The 21568-nt window shown below is 33.5% G+C and overlaps 1 protein-coding gene across 1 annotated transcript in view; it reads right to left on the bottom strand.

Annotated features, from left to right (window-relative positions):
- The window catches only part of LOC143223034 (serine/threonine-protein kinase mig-15-like), a 134513-nt gene extending 115786 nt beyond the window's left edge, over positions 1 to 18727 (bottom strand). Inside the window, exons 1-2 of the mRNA XM_076450413.1 lie at positions 18308 to 18727; positions 13831 to 13896 (exon numbers count right to left, since the gene is read on the bottom strand). Of these exons, the coding sequence (XP_076306528.1) occupies positions 13831 to 13896; positions 18308 to 18370 (129 nt within the window). The 5' untranslated portion in view covers positions 18371 to 18727. The remainder of the gene's footprint in view (positions 1 to 13830; positions 13897 to 18307) is intronic.
- Positions 18728 to 21568: the final 2841 nt, after the last annotated feature.

Here is a 21568-nt window from a genome sequence, read left to right as displayed (position 1 = left end):
ACTTTGTAGAACGGCGATTACGATTCGAGCGCTCTAAGCATTTGTCCACGCAGAGCTCTGCAACAATGAATTAAAATTAATTTACCAACTGTATATTAGGTTGAGGAATAATTCGTGAGCGTTTTTAAATAATTTCATTCAAGCATTACATGCAAGACTATACAATACTTCAATGCATGAACACATTACACCCAAAACATTTATTATGATACTTTATTTCATGTAATACCTAGGTATATAGTATGCATTGTTTTAAACGAAATTGCAAGAAATCAAATGCGAAAAGCAGATGGTGTCGAAAATGCTCGATTTTGTCCACTTGACATTCCATTTAATGAGCTGAAAATGAAAGCAAAAATTAAAGACATATGAAAATCAAACACACCATCTATTAGAGCAAAAATTTATCTACCAAATGACATGAAATATTTTGCGAAAGCGTTTCATTTATGAATATATTTTTTTTTAACTTGAAAAAAACGCTCACGAATTATTCCTCAACCCAATATATTGAACTTGCACATTTTAACAGTGGAAACAATACTGAAAAGAACAAATATTTTTGTTGAAATTATTTTGGTTTGAGCATTCCATGCACTCTACCGCGAACAATCCGATATTGCAAACTCACTTTATCCTTTACGAAAATACAATACAGTAAACTCTCATTGTTTCGAAGTCGCTAGAACCGAATATATCACTTGTATCGAAGTTGTTGACTGGTCCAGCCAACTGTCCATATAAATACATAGTAACAAAAGCCCCTTGAACCGAACTGCATGTATCGAAGTGTCGGCTTGTAACGATGTATAATCATAGTCCCTAGGGTGTGAAAAGCATCAATATTAAATCCTTTGTATCGAACCAGGTACGAAGATATTTATTTTTCTCTTCTTCCCTAAATTAATTGTCACCGCTGCCGGCTGCCGACCATCCGCTACGCCGCTAGTGCAATTAGTCAGTCTCCGCGCAACAATGTGTGGTGCCACCATCAAAATCTTACACTTGAGAAATAGCGGACTGCAGATGGGGTAGTAGATTAGCCTAGCAATGTTTTTACAACAATTATGGTCAATAACACTTTAAACCCCTGCCCGCCCCAACTCACCCGCCCTCCCAGCGAAAATTAGCTTAGATATAAAATTTTCAGATTATGCCTGGGCAGCCTGCATGCTGTGGCCTATAAAAGGCTAATCACAGTCAAATTAAACAGATCATTAATCATTGATCATGGCGAAGCGCAAGCTTGTATCGATAGAAACTAAAATTGCAGCAATAGAAGAAGTTGAAAAAAAAGTTAAAACAAAAACAGAAATAGCAAAAGCATTTGATGTGCCTCTGAACACTTTGTCAACATGGTTGAAAAATAAAGAGGCCATATTGTCTTCTCGAGACAACTTTTGTCCCAATAGAAAACGCATGCGAACTGCAAAACATTCTGACCTAGAAGCGGCATTGCTTCTGTGGTTCAAAAATGCTAGATCAGAGAATGTTCCTATATCTGGGCCTGTTATGCAAGCAAAGGAAAAAAAACTTGCTGATCAAATGGGAATCACTGACTTTTGCATGAGTGATGGGTGGTTAACCCGATTCAAAAAAAGACACGACATTCAATTTCGTACGATCTGTGGTGAGTCTGGTAGTGTAGAACCAGAGCAAACAAACCAGTGGACATCAACAATACTGCCACGCCTGCTAGAAAACTACAGCCCACGGGATGTCTTAAACGCAGATGAGTCTGGCTTATTCTTTAAACTTTTGCCAGACAAGTCTCTTGTTATGAAGGGAGACTCCTGTCACCGCGGGAAGCGAGCGAAGGAGCGGCTGTCTGTTTTGGTATGCGCCAATATGGACGGCACCGAGAAGCTTCCTTTACTTGTCATAGGTGAGTGTCAAAAGCAGGTAAAAATATTTTCCTGTGTTTTCTATAGAAGTTGTTATTTTATGATTTTCTTCAGATTATTGACACATAAATGTTTCATTTTTAATTTCAAGACATTAACCATGTACAATTTCTTTCTCTTTTTTTTTTAGGAAAGGCAGCAAAACCGCGTTGCTTCAAAGACGTCAAAACCCTGCCAACACCATACAAAGCCAACAAGCGAGCTTGGATGACATCAGATCTATTCACCGAGTGACTGAGAGAACTTGACCGAAAGTTTGTGCTGCAGAAAAGAAAGGTCCTTATGATAATTGACAACTGCCCCGCCCACTCCAACCCCACTGGACTTAAGGCCATCAAGCTGGTGTTCCTGCCTCCCAATACCACAAGCAAGACACAGCCCATGGACCAAGGCATGATCGCCAATCTAAAACATCATTACCGCACCCTACTGCTACAGCGTCTTATTGATTCAATAGACAATAAAAGTGTTTTCACTGTGACTGTGCTTGAAGCCATGCGACTGCTACGCTCTGCCTGGTCATTGGTAAAGCAATCAACTATAGCCAATTACTTCAGAACTTGTGGCTTCTCCTCTCCAGAGCCAGCAGAAAACAGTGAGGACCCCGAGGATGACATACCATTGGCCAAGCTCTTGACACGGCTGAATGACACTGGGTTTAAGGTGGATGTCACAGCAGAGGACTACGAAACTGCTGATAATGATATGATCACTAGCGCGCCCCTGACAGACAGTGATATTGTGGCCATGGTGCAAAATAAACAGACATCAGAAAATGACAGTGAAAGTGAAGATGACGACAATGAGGAACCCCCCATCCCAACACATTCTGCAGCTCGTGAGGTGTGCCTGCAACTTCAGAGATATCTCGAACACCAGGCTAACGCAGGACAGTTTATCTCTCAATTAAACATGATGGAGCGTTTTGTGACCAAGTGCCAGAGGGACAGCAGTTCGTAAAAAAGCATTGTGCAATATTTCAAGTGACTCCAGTTAGACGTTCTTGCTGGTGTTTGTATCCTGTACATTATAATTACATATGTCTATATTATGAGTTTTTTTTTTACATGTTTTTTTTACAAGTGCTGTTACTTGTCCTTTTGAATTTCATTAAATGTATTTTAAGTGTTTACACACGTGTGACTTCTGAGTCTTTAATCCAATTACCGGTACTGCAACAGCCGTCAGTAATCCAGACTTGGCTAGTGAATGAAAAAAATAATTCTTTTTAACGAATTTCTTTTGTAACGAACAATTCTCTTTGGTCCCTACGACTTCGTTACAACGAGAGTTTGCTGTATTATTATTTGCACTTGTTTAAGACTGCGTGTTTCAACATTACCGTTGTTCGACTTATTAACATAACATACCAACTACATACACGCATGCACGTGTTCTCTAAGCATGTTGTAACGCACGCACTTTACGTTTAGATGAGTAATCAATGGGTCAAAGCGCAGGTCAGTTCCCGCCTTGAATTATATTACAATTGAATGTCACGGCCACGTGAAAGATAAACACATATCATAAAAGCTCCAAATTTCTATTTAAGTATCTTATTTTTTCGTTCGGAAGGCTTAGTAATAATTAATTTTTGAGATGTTGCCATTTAACCAAAACGTAATTGTGTGGTCTTTTTGTAACACTCTTACTTTCACCAAGTGTTCCAAATTCGGCCTCTTTTTCTCATTTTCTGACAAAATATGTCTGACTTCAGACGTAAACACAATCCAACAAAGTTGGTTCGCATCCAGTATGTCAACAGGAGGTCGTTTACTTTCTCCACGGAAACTTCAGTTGGTAATGAACCTAACATACACTGTGCTGCTGTTAACTTACATGTACACGAACATTTACCATACACGTGACACTACTGCAATACATTTATTGCTTCAAGGCAACAACCGGAAGTAAGGGGCATCCTTGTGACAAAACAAAACAGTGTGTGTATAGCTTCTCGACACCTTCTCACAATATCTCGACAAAAGCACAACTTACCTTATAAATACTAGAAATAAACTAAACAATATGAAATACATGGACATTCTTGCCCTAATTACAATGTTGATTAGTTTATTACGTTTTCAGATCGAAATGATATCAAATCAGTTTGACATACTAAAACATGACTCGATTTTAAAAACAACCTACAAAAGTACGGGAATAATTTTGAGAACACTGATACAAGAAAAAAGATAGAGAAATATACCACGGAAAGTTGTTGACTAAGATTATGATCTCAAACAGTACGTAAGTTTTCTAAAAGCCTTTCTTTGAAACACTTTGGACACGATTTGCAAATACGTTCTACCAGCAGCAGAACAATGAACCATCATTAAACAGTCAATAATTAAGCATATACAGGTATTTTCCCACCACATACAGCGTTGTTGTCTAATTAACACAAAATGCTTCCAGCAATCATTTGGTGAATGACGAGTCTCCAATTGACTTATAACAGGGGTGGCCAACCTGTGACGCATTGCACGATTACAAGTGGCGCACTATACCCCAGAGATAAAAATGTACGTTTGCGGGTATATGAGTGTGAGTCCATTTATTAGGAGTTTGAAGCTGATGTGTGTGTGTGTTTGTCATTTGTGTATGAAGACGTTTGGTGCAATGATTTATTATGTAATTCAGTATATATCTTTATATCAAGACATAATAGAAAGAAGAGAAAGAGAAACTTAAATACAGATACAGCAACCTAAAACGCATGAGGTTTTTGTGACATTGAATTACAAGAAGATACATTGAAACAAACATAAATTTAAGGGTCAGATTAACTGTACATTACAAACCGGATGTTAAATATTGTAACAAAAAGTGCAGCTCAGGATTGAAAGGCTGTTAAAGTTTGTGTGGCGCATCTGAATTTAAAGTGAAAAAAATTGGTGCATAGGAAACAAAAGGTTGGCCACCCCTGACTTATAACATTTAAAGATACGTATCTAAAATTACATAAGCACTAAAATAAATTACTTACATCATTAACATATCAACTTATAGAAAGGTTTTTGAAACACTGACATCTCGAGTTATTAATATTTTTAAATACAATTTCTTAGGCAGTGAATTCAACTAATAATCAGGATTCGAAAACAAGTTACATGTGTTAACAAGACATTGAATATTAAAATACAAGACAAACGAGAAACGCAACAATCCATGTATTACCTATGTTTAGCTTAATCACCACCTTACATGAAATTCATGTATCCAAAGGTACTTTCATTATGGTGAGGAGAATATGTCCTACCCAAAGACCAGCACAGAAGCGAAAACGAAAGAACAAAAGTCACGTAAGGTGAGCACATGCCTTGAAACAATGTCACACTCTCCAACAGCATTGCTGTTCCACCCCGATTAACGATGTTGACACCAAATGCTTTAGCTTTAAAAACAATGGATGAGAAATATTCAGAGGAACTTTATTCCCACGTTTCAAGTTTTTTCTGGTATTGTTCTGAAAACTGAAACAGCTGTTTCGGTTTCCACAGTAGAATAAGGTTAAATCGTATTTCTTTGAGACCTAATGATTTATGATATTGGTGTCAATTGCTCTCAAGACGAATCAGACAAAGTATACCAGTCTCAAATAAACTCGAATTAAAATAAAAATTAGGTTTCTAGCATTATAAATCTTGAGACTTACCGTTTGGCCGCTGAAGAGGAAAAGAAAGAGAGACAAGGCCATTAATTTTCTATAAATATCAGGGCTCAAGTTTAGTCCAAAACTTTAAAATTTTATATGTAAATTATTAACACTCGTAAGAAAAATCAAACGATAATGTGTTATAATATGCCAACCCTTCGACGTGCTGCTGCCTTTCGCCCAATACCAAAACTAATCAGGCCGGTTGGAATGTGTAACAACTGGTTCATCAACCTGATTATGACTAAATTAGATTTTACAGATATGATACTTACATAACATAGGAAATAAGAATGAAATAAAGCATAAAAACATACAAAGGTATTTTTTTCCACAAAAGCAGAAGTCCTGAAAGCGTTTTCTTAGGTCAAGGATTCGGCATAAAGAAAATTTATGCATTGTATCAAATACATATTAAAATAATCATCGAGTTATTGTTTTACACTGGTATAAACCAAATAGAAATTAGCGTATGAAAATCACAGTATTTATCTAATGCTCAACTCCAAGAAACTGAAAACGATGTTTACACACAATACCACATATATATACTTATTGTATTTTCACTGCTTCGATCGTTTACCTATCTACGTTTTGTGCTCTAATTTAGATAAGTCTACACTTTACCGTACTTAACACCATCAGGAAATAAACTTATGAGGTCGTAAAATAATAGTCATATCTTTTTGAAAACTTCGAAATGTTTTTAATTTGTTGTTGTACAAAATGTCTACCAAAGTACATTTACACCTGATTCATGTTTACATCCGTTGAAATCCACATGACAATAAAACAAAAGTTAGTAATAAAGATACTTGGAAATCACTCCTTTACAACATGGCGTATGTACGAGGGCTGTTCAAAAAATACGCGGACTGACGTCATAAAACAAAATGTACTTTATTTAGAAGTAACAGGTCTGGGACCCCTTCAAGGTACTCTCCTCCCCAACGCACACACTTATCCCAACGGTGTTTCCACTTGTTGAAACAGTCCTGGTACGCTTCTTTTGTAATGTCCTCCAGCTCCTTCGTCGCATTTGCCTTAATCTCGGGAATCGTCTCAAATCTTCTTCCTTTCAAGGGTCTTTTGAGTTTGGGGAACAAGAAAATATCTCAAGGAGCAAGGTGAGTAGGGGGGTGGGGAAGAACAGTGATCAAGTGTTTGGCCAAAAACGCACGAGTTCTGAGGCACAAATTTCGCAGCAACGCGGTGCATCTTCAATTTTTCGGTCAAAATCTCGTAACAAGATCCAACTGATATCCCACACTCTTCAGCAAGCTCCCTGACAGTCAAACGTCGATTTGCCCGCACCAAAGTGTTGATTTTGTCGACGTGTGGGTCGTCAGTTGACGTGGAAGGACGTCCAGGACGCTCATCATCTTCAATGGACTGTCGACTATCCTTAAAACGTTCATGCCACTTGAAACATGCCGTACGCTTCATAGCAACATAACCGTAAGCCGTGTTAAGCATAGCAAAAGTTTCAGTCGCATAGTTTCCAAGTTTAACACAAAATTTCACAGTGAGTCGTTGCTCCTTCAGGTCATTCATTTTGAAATCCGCCAAACGAAAAAATCGCACTTCACTTAAAACCGCGTAGCTAATACACAAATAAAGATATCTGCAATCGGGAAATGGCGTCGTAATCAGCTGATCTGTGCGAACCTAGCGACACCAAGCGGATTCCCCTGGAACCAACTGGAGCCGCGCAATTCAAACAGTCCGCGTATTTTTTGAGCAGCCCTCGTAGGTGATAAACTGGAAATCACATATAAGATGGACATTAAATACAGCATAAAAATTATCTGAAGTCACCCTCCCTTAAACCGGAAGGTACAAGTTGTGAAAGCATTATTACATATATTAAAAACTGCTGTAGCCTCAATACCTACAAATATTACTCTTAAATACAATTTTTAAAACATAGTATCACAGACAGCTACACCAAACCACATATAAAACAATGCACAATATGACGGGTAGCTTAAATAGGTCTGCTCTTAGAAGTAAAATAGCACAAGTGTTATGTGACCAAATTCTGGGAGATGCTTGTATTTGTGAATAACACTCACCGCAACAATTTCGTACTTTCCGTAGTATTTTTTTTCTGCCTACGAGGAAAACGTTTTGGGCTGAGTTATTAAATGAAAACAATGAAACCATAACAGGTTAAAATAAACTCCTTTCGTGAGAAAAAGTCCGATAACATGACGATATAAATATTTGGTTTTAACTGGTAAATAACTCATAACTCGGGTATGACTAAGGAATGTGGTCACAGAAGTGTTCCATTAACCACTGTTATCTCTAATAATGTTTTGTTTATGTGATGAATCACAACAAGACTAAGAAAAAAACGTTTATCACTGGATATTATTTTCCCATAACATAACGTTGAACCATATAAGTATAATTCCTATTTATATGCAAAAACGGCTCGTTTGGGCTGAGAAAACACTTTACATAGAAGAGCGAACATTTCGACCTTCTTCGGTCATCATCAGGTTCACAAAGAAGGTCGAAACGTTGTTCGCTCTTCTATGTAAAGTGTTTTCTCAGCCCAAACGAGCCGTTTTTGCATATAAATTTCTCAACAAGTGGGTTTCTCGTCATCACTGAGAAGTATAATTCCTGTTTTCAGTTCAGTGAGCTATCCATTGTAAAATTTTCAAACAAAAGTACTTTGTTTATTACTAAGCGTCAACTTATCTGCTTCACAAGATTCGAATCCCGGGTTTTAGTTACAAGCCCTCATGACATAAAAGATAAGGACTTCTCATGAACGACTGCTTTATGAAACAGATCATAGCAGATACCACATTACATCTTTTATGTTACTCTTAAACTAAAGCGCCCCTGTGGGCTCAGAAGTAAGTTCGTAGGCTTATAAAGCTATGAACTGTGTTTCGATACCAGTGGCGAGAACAGCACAGAAAATCTATTTAGTAACTTTAAGCTTAATAAGAAACAAACTTAAATCTAATCTACATTCCAGAACGACTAAAAAAATACACTTTATTAATTTATATTTTAAAAGTAGGTATCTACATTTCATTTTATTTAGAAAACTTCCATGTCTTCAAACACTTAACAAAAGTCGAGTTATATAGATACTACAACACACATGGCGGTTAGGGTAATTCAACTTCATAGGAGATGAGCGGAAGTGACGATTTATCTTTCTAACACAGTTAACGAGGATGAGGAGGTAAGTGAAAAAATGATTAGATTAAAGTGATTAGTATAATATTATTCAAAATAAAGACAGCCATTAATTAGTTTATGTTATAAAATCTAAAAGAAGCAGAAAACAAGCAACCACAACCCCTCCCCAAAAAATGTGTTAAATATTTCAAGGTTAAAATTTTACTAAACAAGAATATAAATGTAGCTATAGCCTATTGATAGCCTAATTCACAAGACAAAACTCAAAAACTCGAGCAGCTTTGTGAGACATCGAAAAGGAAAAAGGGTAATCGCGTTCAAGACGTATATTATTCAAATTCCTTTGGAGTTTAACCCTTAAACAGCGGGAATGTTGAAAGTAGCAGCATAAATAGATGATTGTCGCCGTTTAAGGGTTAATGAATTTGGTAACGTTCGTGCCCACAACATACATTTACAAATCGAACATTTTCCATATAATTACTACGTACGAAGTTTCTTTGTAGGAAGGTGCATTTTGGATCAGGAATGAAGGAAGCATTTTTGGATGCGCCAGGCAACTCCGAACAGTTTGCAAAGCACACTTTGTCATAAAAATAATGTCAGTTCGGGTGAGGGATGCCCCAAGGAAAAGTTTTGGAGAATTGGTGCTCTGAGATTGAATTTTAACTTACTGAAAGTAATAGTCAATTGCAAGCACTTTACGATTCCCTGAAAAAATACTCACTGACACTTATATTCACAGTAGCTATAAGCAAGTACAAGCATGTTCACTTACAAATGTATTATGTGTTATTATACTGATTCATACATTAGTGCAAATTAAAGTTTAAATAGTCCTACAGTCACTGTGACAAAATATTGGCCTGGCTGCTGCCCGATCTGTCAGACTCGCCCCGGCACACACACATGAATAGATGTGTAGTAACCACAGACGGTATTTCTATAATAAAAACCAGGAGAACCCTCAACAGCCGAATCACTTGAAATTCTTTCAGGCAGGATTAGGGTAAATTTATCCGAGATCTTTTTAAAACTTGTATTACCTACATTTATGTGCGCTAGCAATATCAAGTATATCGCGTATACACGAATGAATTTTATTACTCTACCCTCAAATAGAAATTATTTAGGTAGGATTAGGATAAGTTAATCTATGAAACCTTTGGCGTGATCAAATACATTAATCGAAAGGGTTTCACTTCCCAAGTCCAAAACTGTAATTAGATCTTCTTGATGACAAGAAACCAACTTGAAATAAAAATGTATTTCATAACGGCTAGTATGGGTATTATCACTTTTATTAATAAGGTCGGAACAACGATTCGACCTTCATAGGTCACGTTAGAAAGGTCGAAACGTTATTCTCTCCTTATCAATAAGTGTTAATACCCATACTAGCCGTTCCGAGATACATTTTTGTAACTAGATCTCAAATCGGTCAAGAGATGGCAAAGCTAAAAGTCTGTACTGAAAAAAAACAACAACTTTGTTTGTTTGTTTTTGAATTTCGCACAAAGCTACTCGAGGGCTATCTGTGCTAGCCATCCCTAATTTAGCAGTGCAAGACTAGAGGAAAGGCAGCTAGTCATCACCACCCACCGCCAACTCTTGGTCTACTCTTTTACCAACGAATAATGGGATTGACCGTCATTATAACGTCCCCACGGCTGAAAGGGCATGTTTGATATGACGGGGATTCGAACCCGAGACCCTCGGGCCTTTTCAATATTGAACTTAATATTGTGTTAAGCTTTTATTTATCCTGATTTGTAACTGATTCATAAATTAATAGAAACTTGCACTTTAACAGTTTAATGTAGTTCACACCAGTAGTAGGTTATGCAATTCAAGAATGTGAACAGTCTCAACCAATACTGTATTTATTTTATCATGGTTGATGAGCCCTCATATTGTACGAAAAGTCTCTTCGGCACTGAACAAAGCTGATATAGTATGGTTGACATAGTTATATATATTCTTCTTTACGTTCATTCTTTAAATTCTTAGATTTGTAAAACTTTTTAATGTCTTTTTATGCAGTTACTGAAAACACTGCCTCTAATATTAAACACGATTCAGGAGTTTGTGAAGTACACGGCTCACTTTACCCTGAATTCGATTTCCAATCCATTCACTGGGGAGAAGGCTCTGAAGAGGGCTTACGTGGAGCTTCCTGCACGGGTCAATGTACTAAAGATCAATATATTTTACGTGGCAAATGACACGAATACTGTGTATTAAACGACACTTCTACGTCGGAATTATATCTGGATGACATATATGAAATGAATGTTGCTGTTATTTTATTGCTCATCCTTTAAAGTGAACACACGCATGTTTAATTTGTACAAGGGGCATTGTATAATTTTAACACCCAAATAATGCAGGATGTATACAACTATTATACACCATACAGAGTTTTGTACCTTTAAATCTTATTCACAATATTCTGATTCATACAAATTCAGCTGTTGTCTTTCATTGGTTCAGTCTAGGATCCAACAACAAACCAAGAACTCTTCTAATTCTGAGAATGGTTATTTTTCAATGATGTAAGTGCAAAATGAAGAACAATTAACATTTCAAACTGATAGTGCAACAACTAGTTAACTAACAAATAAAAATAATTTTATTTCTAACATTTTCCTATCACAGCTTTATTTGGCTATTAGCTAATCACACTTCAACAGCCACAACTGAAAAGACAAAACAGAGAAGCAGAATCAAACAAGAAGGTTGGGTAATAACATTTCAATTAAATCTATTTGTGATGGTTTCAATATTTGCCCAATGCTATGCAAGTGCTATCTGTGCTGCTCTGACTGAACAGTAAGATTGGATCATCCTATCCATTGTCTTCAAACGTGGAAATGATGCTGTGGTGAATCAAAGATCCTCGAATGTACAATCTGGCATGTTAACCTTTAATGTATGCCCAGCCCAATCAAATGGTTTAAGTAACATTTTAAATACTGAAACCAAAACCCAATATATTTTCAAATATTATCAATTTGAGCTTCTATGTTATATTATTTAAAGTTCTATTTGTATGATTAAGAACTGATTATGAGATTCATAAAGTGCCAATAAAAATCACTTTTGAGTTATATTAAAGTTACAAATCACTTTTCAGGTACAATGCAACAAGTACACACATGTACAATCCATCAATGGTCTGTGATGACGAGAAAACCCACTTGTAGATAAAAATATATATGTAAAAACGGCTGGTATGGGTTGAGAAAATATATAAAAATATACACGCTTATTCATCTACATCACAAATAGTCTTTTTATTTTCACAAAATTACATTTTAAAACCAAGAACCAATGTAAAAGTATAAGAAGCCGAGGAGCTCATCTATACCAATTGCAGAGAGCAGAGGTGAAATAAAACAATTTTAGGTTAGAACATGCATGGTTAATTTTTGTAAATCCATCACACTCTTAGTTAAATAGCACAGCCTGATGTACTTTATTATGTTGTTTTTTGTGTTTTTTTTTAGTTCTATACAGTCTTTGTTAATAAATTCTTGACATGTAACACTTTGACTGTCAGAATAGTGTAAGTATACAAGTTTTGGGTACAGAGTTTTGTCACAAACCCAACAAAAAGCAACAGTACAATAAAAGCTGTCCAGTTTGATTCACAGATTGGAAATGATAACAAATGTACTTGCATCAAATTGTTCCAGTTCTGGAATGTAAAATTTGTAGTTTGATTCAGACTGAAATGTATCAGGTTGTGAGCTTCTCTATATTGTTGACATGTTATACTTAGGTAAGGTTTATTCATAGTGTACACAACTATATAGCTGTTAAGGTTTCTTTCCTTAAGATTATTTTTAAAAAATACAATAACCATTGGAATGAAATCTTGTAAGTTCTGAGCTATTATGGAAAGTTTAAACATGTTAATAACTTCTGCCATACAAAAGTCAGAGATATCCAATGATTCAGATCTTCATTACTGTGGCTTGGATAGGGACCTGAATGAAAATATTTTACCAGTTACGGTTGATTAGGTTAGTAATGGGAATCTGAGTGCAAGAGGTAATAAATAAGCTGTTGAATTGAAAACACAAAACCAGGTGAGAAATGCTATACTTTGAAGATATGGTCTGTTTTAATAGCTTTGAGTCTTCTTAAGTTTATAGTGGTTGAACATATAATCACTTTCAAGTCTTAATTTTCATTAAGAATTAGGATGAACCTCAACCACTAACTGATCAATCTTTTTACAACTTACCCATTTTTTTATTCTCATAAACAAATGCTCAATTCATTAAATATACCAATAAATTATCAAAACATTATAAGGAACTAGAACTAATGATGAACTTATTAATTAAACCAATATAAACTGGTCTCAGATAAAGGGGTGGGCTACTTAATATTTAACTGATAAATACAATAAATATTACTTTTAACCCTTTCGATGCTGAATAACAACTTTTAATGTTTGGCATGGTGCTGAATATATATGTTTGATACTTCAACTAATTACGGTATCAGTACTAAAAGCATGATATCTCGACAATAACTCAACAAAAGTCCCTGAAATATTCAATGATTGTACCCAATACTATATATGTTAAATTCAATACATAAAATTAACAGGAATAAAAATAAGTCGCCTGCCGCACTGAGCCTTCAAGTCGACTGCAGTCGCCAACCACGCCAAAAGGGGTAACAAGAACTGTCAATTTCAAAATCAGTTTACATACACAATCTGTACATTTAATCTAAATCTGACTAATATTTGTCATGTTATGACACATCAAAATTTAGATCATTAAAATATCTCCTTTATTACTGTTCAATATAGTTGTAAAAATACAGCTTATAAAATACAAAGAAAAACAGTCCAACTACCTAAAGTTAAGGTGTTTTGATATCCTCCACTTGTGGTTGATCTGTCTCAAGAAGTTGCAAAACCAGTTTAAAACTATAACATAAGGTGTGAAACAACTATACAAAAACACATGCTGGGTATTATTAAACTTGTGTACACTTTCATATTCAGCCCTTTCTTCTTGGAAAAAATTAAATACATTTAAGATATGACAAAGTTAAGAGTAGGATAAGTTTACTTACCTTGTAAACTTGACCATATGTGCCATTTCCAACAACTTCGATTAACTCAAATATCCCAGCAGGATCCTGAAAAACAATTACTATACTATAAACAAAATTACCAGTGCTAATCTTGCACAGTGTAATGATTAAAAAACAATCAGTTGGATTAATTATCTAATTACTTTTTATTCAGTAGGCTTAACAGTTTACCTATAAAATTTTTAGTAATTGTACTTAAATACCTTTCTGAACATGTAATACAAATTTCCACTTTTGTGAGATTATCTTAAATCAAGAAAATAAATGTATCAATAGTTATTTGAACTACTTACATCAATACTAAACTAAATACACATATACTACAAAGAGAATACATACAATTAAACCTTCTTTAAATTAGACAAGGAAAGAAAAAAAAAAAGAGTACAATATGAAAATTATTAGTTGAATCAAGATTGAAAAAGGAATGTAATATTAATTTATTATACTTCTTATTGCACTAAGGTGCTAACAACTATAACTTTGATTTCTATAGTGTTTTGCACATTACCTGTCTTGTCAACACAAGTAACAAAAATGCAACTTTCTTCATGTATTAGGTAAATACTAAGTCTTTTAAAAATATGTATGTTTTAAACATGCAACAATAATGTAAAATATATTTTAATAAGTGTTTTAATAACATGTTCTTAATAATCAGATAAAGTGTAACAAAAAGGCATTTCACCACTATCATTCCCGAGTCAGCACAGTCATACAATGCCTTGATGCCAGCTCAAGAAGAAAATTGACAGCATGTGTACTGAGCAATTTGAAGAGAGGTCTATCAGTGGACATGGAAGACCACAAACAGCTAGTATTGTTGGACACTTAGAACATTTCATTATGAAAGACATTTAATTTTCAGTTTAATATGAACAATGTAGTTTTTTATAACATATATTTAGTTATTTAAGTTTGAGAATTCAATTCAATTATAGATATTGGAACAGTGCTCTAATGCAGCACTACACCACTGCATATAACACAATACAAATTACAATTTATGTCTAAGAAAAAGGTAAATTCAGTGAATAATTTAGTTTTATAATAAAATATAATTAACATATTTAAATGTATTTCTTTATTATACACATGGGTATCCTAGGCTCTGTGAATATTCAATAAATATACTCAGATTCAACGTAGAGAGCATGTGCTGTCTTCAAGATATTTTTGCTGCATTCCATAATGATTAAATTTCATAATATATTATACAACCATTATTTGTTTTTTAACATTAAAAACATATAGGTATTTAAAATTATTAATACACAGTTTCAACCAATCTTTAATACAGAAGAAATGAGCTGAAATTAAAGTGATTTAAGATATTTTAATCTAAAAAAGTTGACTGCTAGCCTACTTCATTATCAAAAACAGAAACAGGAAATGTTAAATTATCCCTGGAATAAACACAAAAAACCTGATAAAAAATTAATGAAAAATTATCACTATTTTATAATTTATGGCCTTTTTCATTACGTAGTATTTGTTTTTTTTAGTATTGGTGCTTAATCTTCATTTAACGGTGAATATTTTTTTTTTATATTCAATAATCTATTTTTAAATAAAGCTAGGTTAAAAATTCTACACATGCAGATCCTACTATCAAGAATATAGAAAACATTATTTATCTACATAAAATTTTAAGGATTCTCTTACAATTTAACACAATTCCTTTTAATCTTCAGACTTATTCTATAAAAACTTTATTTTTTGCCAATCTAAAAGTGAAACTTTAAAGCAAATATGAAAGTGGTTTTAATATTAAAGCTTTTAAAGGCAATATCCTTAAAGAGTTTTCTGGGCTTAAGGGTGATGAGGGTTCAGAAGAAATTATATTCTCTACAAACTTCTTCACCAAAGAAAGTATTTTTTGTAAGTAGCATTGGTTATTCTAACATCATTTAGGTTAATTTTATGATATTTCATTGTAATCTAAAAACAAGTGTGAAAAGACTACTAAGATATTTAGAAAGCAAGTGGATGAACAGAATATGACTAGTCTGTTAAAAATTTGTAAATTTGCAACAGACAAAATTAGTTCATAAAAAACTTACCTACACAGTAATAGATACTGTAAAAAAACAAACCCTTATTCCACTAAAAACAAGTACTAACTCTGGGCGCATCATGCACAATACTGTTAAAAGAAACAATGGTTAAAAATTATATCAAGTATACATAAATAATAGTAGAAATATAGGATTCCTGCTAAATTATCTATACCAAGAAAGAAAGAAAAAAAAGTACTGTGACAAATTCTCCAAGATCTAGAAAAAAAGCAGTAATGTTAAGATGCAAGTAACCACAACTTTATGCTTTACATTCAGTTTTAACATTAAGAACAAATAAAAAGCAACTTAACTGTCTGTGAGAAGAAAAAATTGACCTAAAATATTTGTTTGGTTTAAAACTCATAGGATAAAATAAGTATTTGTATTGAAATGTGCACTGTAGCTTCCTTTCTGACCTGTAGAGCTAGACCATTAACTTAATTATTTATGAGCACTGGTTATAACTGATCAATCAAAATTGTGATTATATCAATTCATGTCGCAAAAATAATCAACTAACTGAAACTGGTGTTTCTAATTATTATTGTTTTGGTTTAATTCAGGTGTGCACAAAATCAAAATATGGTCATTATGATTACTCATAATTATTTTTGGTTATTCAAGGTTGTTCAGTTTAATCAATTCATACCATAACTCAAGAAAATAGTTAACTAATCAAAATTAGGGTATCCAGATATTACAACTCTCATGTTAAAATAATCAATTAGTTGAATATAAACAATTATTTAGTAAATTCAACTATTAGCCTAGATCTACTCATCAATAACACAAAAAGCTTTTTTTTTACTACTTTTGGCTTTTATCCATTTTAATAACAGCACAGAGAAGATATAATAATTAGAAAAGAAAACAAAAGTTTCATGGAACTTTAACACCTGTACAAAATACAGAACATAAAGACTTAAATTTAACTGTTACTATAAAAAAACAATTCAAAATGTTTTTGTTTAAAAAACAACTTATGGTAATTTCTTAAAGTATCTTTTTCTCATCAGTGATACAGTTTCCAAATATTGAGCACTTACTGCATTTCTAACATAATTCATCTGAGTTTGCATTGAAAAATTAAAAAAATAAGATTTGCCAAAAATTACCAAGACATTTTAATGGAACTATGCTCATCCTGTCCTTTGCAAATTAGCACACTTGTATGTATGTTTTGTTTCTCAGTAAATTACAAACTTGCTGTGAACCTCAGTTTAATTCTTATGTTTTAATGAAAATGAATATATCCTAAGGTACAATGGAATTTGGAAGATACTGACTTGCCTGATTCTTAAAGAACATTCACTGAATACATATTGTATGATGCATTTTTTTTTCCTGTTTTGTGAACATTTGTCTATTGATTACTTATTTTAATTTACTTTTCATCCTGATTTATACTCCTCCATACCTGACTTCTTAGAAGAAACTAGTTAATTCCACATTTCAAATAAAAAAGTGCTTCTTCTTCTGACCATCACAATATGTACGTTTGTCTTTTTGTTTCTAATGGCCATCTTCTTAGTGTAACATCAACAGTAAATAACACTCAGACATTTTATTACAAGTGAATTTAATAGATTTTTACTGTAATACACAAACAATTTATATCAAACCTTTTATCTGATGATATTATGTATTTATAAAAATTACATATATACATGCTAATTAAAGTCCATTGTATTCAAAACAATCACTGAAGTTTGTTTCACTTTGTAACCATAACACCATGAGTTAAAACATAACATAGAATGCTATGCAAAATCTTTGAGGTGACAACAGTTTCGATGGGAAATAATCAAATTACAAGTGATAGAAATTCCAAGAACTTGCAAGCAAAAGCAAAATATACTATGTAATACTATATCTACATTACACTACACTAGTGATAAGTTTTTCTCCCTATACCAAAATTTATTAGGTCATTTAGGATATGACACAAAATCTGAAGAAGCTCAAACTTGTATAATTATCACAAATCAAACTAAGATCAGATATAATACATATACCTACTTCATTTACTTTGTACTTTACACTACATACATCATTACCTTAGTTTTGAGTATACTACTAATGACAACAGTGCTAGTATTGGTTAGCTTACATAATCATATATTTTATGCCACAGACTTATTTGTTTGTTATTATGCACAAAGCTACACAATGGGTTATCTTTGCTATGCCCACCCTGTGTACTGAAATCCAACACTGAGCCATATTACTATCATTATAAGTTGGTAACAAGTGGCAATAACAGGTTCAACTAAGGCAAAAAAAAAAAAAAAAATTAGTAACATACTCTTGTAACATATACATGCTTCAGAGTTGAGTACTGAGTTCATTACCACAATCTATCTTTAACTTCTTTAACAGACTTGCTACTTACTTACCTTTAAACTGTTAAGATCTATGTCATCCAAACTACAGTTAACACTTGGTTGTGTTAGTGCCATGGTGAACTTTGAAAGTCTCGAATAATGCAACACAAAATATAAAAATGGCTCGAAAGACCGGATTCTAATCTGTCATCGAGAATTACGCATAACACTGTCAGTGAAACAGAATAAGCCTACACTACAGGGTACACTGGATGAATTAACCTTTTTTTGTCTTATAAGTTAAAAATAACAGTTCTCACAAATGGTTTTATAAACATCGATCCCAATTTCTCATTCATAGTCAAAGTCTTAAAACTAACTGTTTGAAAATTAAATACATCCACATTATCACGAAGCAACCATTTCGACTCGCTGCTTTCTCTTACCACCCACTCTGCACTCCATTAACAAATGACTGCCAAGGTTGAAAAACTTATACCACGATATCGTTGTTATCAGATGAGTTGAAACTAAAAGCGTCATCTGGAAGTATGCTACTAAACTAATAAAATCTACAAAGCCTCATCTGGAGCATATATATTTGTAACTAAAATGTAAGTAACACATTAATACGACGCAAATTTCAGCTTATTTTATTCTATGTTTCTTATTCACCAGATTATTTTAATATATACTGAGAGCCCAAATTATCTTATAATAATATATTGATTTACGATATTGTTCCGTTGAAACATATTTTCTCTTTCATTCTTTTTAATTTCATCAATGTTTGTTTTTGTTTTGTGGTATTTCGCACAAAGCTACTCGAGGGCTATATGTGCTAGCCGTCCCTAATTTAGCAGTGTAAGACTAGAGGGAAGGCAGCTAGTCATCACCACAATTTCATCAATAGATTATTTGTTTGAAATTAAGTACAAAGCTACAAGTCGGCTATCTGTGCTCTTCCCACAACGGGAATCGAAACACTGTGTCTAGTAGTATGTCCACATACATGCCGCTGTGCTACTGGGGCGTTACAGTAACCTGTCAACACGAAAACTTATATGAAGAAGAAATTCTTTCATAAGAGTTCATGCGTTTCATTTTTATTTTTTTTTCTCCCGTGATCATTACTTAGTATTTTCATAAGTGGTCTTACCTACTGAACAAACAGGGCAATTGCTCGGAGCTACACACATGGAAGAGAGGGGTTACTTTGCTTTTTAATCTACTTCCGAGTTTTCTTATCATCATAAGCCCCATTCACCAAATTCTGCCCGGGTATCTGGAATGACTAAGAGCGTCCTAAATTTTCTACTGTGTATCATTACTGAAAAAGCAGACCAAGCTTTTTAACTTTCCATTTACACTTCATAATTTATTTTTATGTAAATAGATAAACTTATAGTGGTATATACGAGTCAATAAAAAGTGCATAATAAATATCATGTGTAATCTGTAAGTGTACAAACTTGTACTTGCTCATAGTTCTGGTGAGTACAAGTGTCAGTAAACACTTATTTGTGTGAATCATAAAGAAGTACTTGCAAATGATTAATACTTTCAATAAATAATAGTAAAATTAACTCAAAAACATGTTATAATGACGATAAATTATAAAAATTAAAATTAAAGAGTTTTAATACTCATTAAACTACAGTTTATGTAAAATGTTCAATTTTCCATTAAAGCCCATCAAATGGGTCAGTGGTAAGTTTACAGACTTACAATGCAAAATCATGGGTGCAATTTCAAGTTCAGGACAGAGTTTGGACAATCCATACGTAACTTGGCGCTTAAAAACTCTTGGTTATAGTAATAACTACTGTGGTATTTATAATTCTCGACAGACTCATTCTATTGTGAATAAACTTTCTTTTCATAGTTTTAAGTTTTTTATTTTGAATAAAATTATTGTATAGAATCGTCAAAAGTGGATTAAATTCTACTTAGTTTATATTTTATAAAGGTTTCACTTATATTCTACGTTGTCTTACGAAACACGTTAATAAAAAATATATATCTAATTTTCCTTGTAAGAGCTAGCAAATTTAAGTTTGAATTTCAAATATTTTAAAAAGTCCATCACAAACAAGTGATTATTTTTTGTTAGTTTTCTTTAATTTCTGAAAACTCTTATATTTATGCAACCATTATCTATAGGTGTATTTGAATTATTCAACATAGTGTATTCTTTGAAAGTTTGGGCAAAGCTACACGGGAGTTATCTGCGCTAGTCATCATTAATTTTGCAGTGAAACACTAGAGGGGTACTCTTTTACAAACGGAATAGTAGGATTAACTGTTACGTTACAACACACTCACGGCTGAAAGGGCGAGCGTGTATGCTTCTTGTTCAACACAATGAAATGAGCTAGCTCTTCCGTACTGCGTACGTAGACAGAATTAATAAATTTAGTATTACATGCCTTAAAACACAGCGCTAAACTAGTTGAGGAAAGTGGCAATAGAACTTGCAGAATGTTGATAGAAGGGCATGCATCTATTACTCACATGCCATATATAAGTAGGAGTTTGGGTTCAAAGTCAAATACCAGTTTGTTAGAAATGTTCTATGTTGTAAGGTATCTTAAAAAAAAACTATAAATGTTCTGTATAAAAGTTCTGTCTAAATGTAAACCCCGTTTGAATTCATTGAATAAAGATTACAGGGTGTGAAACGAATACCTTCACAAATATCCTTTACTGTATCATTGATCTCCTTCTAAATGCTTTTGCTGACATTTGGGCCATCATTTTATAATTTACAAAAACGTCTAGGGATACGAATTTTTTTATCATACTTATTTTCCTTTGGTAGGATCAATATGGAAGACCATAATAATATTTTATTTGGTAACCTTATTTTATGTTTCTGACATCAATAGTGGGTTCTGCCAGCTGGTGGAGTCATACTACAGCTGTGATGACATATATTTTTGTCGATTCCATTATAAGTATTGGTGTTGGCATATTTGAATAACCTACAAAAAGCTAAGAAAATATCGTAACATGAAGCGTTTTGAAATCGTTTAAGAACTGGGTATCTGAGTCATTTAGTACTATTTTTGTAATTCAATGATTAATAAGCAGGTCCCAGAGGGTTACCAGAATGATGCCCAAGATGGTAGGATTATCACGAGGATAAAGATCTCTGAAATTGTTTCTTAAAAAAGGAAGAGTTAGAGCAGATCTGACCGAGGTATTTAAGATTGCAAAAGAATCAAGTGTTAATACATCATCTTTTCTCATATTTAACAACAATAATAACAGGACTAAGGACATGCATATAAATTTTGGAAAGGTAGGAAAGTTCTTCAGCTAATAGGTTTA

Source organism: Tachypleus tridentatus, chromosome 1 (assembly GCF_004210375.1).
Source record: "Tachypleus tridentatus isolate NWPU-2018 chromosome 1, ASM421037v1, whole genome shotgun sequence".
Lineage (NCBI taxonomy): Eukaryota > Metazoa > Arthropoda > Merostomata > Xiphosura > Limulidae > Tachypleus > Tachypleus tridentatus.
The sequence above is the reverse complement of the archived record's forward strand: the minus strand, read 5'-3'. Positions and strand labels throughout refer to the sequence as shown.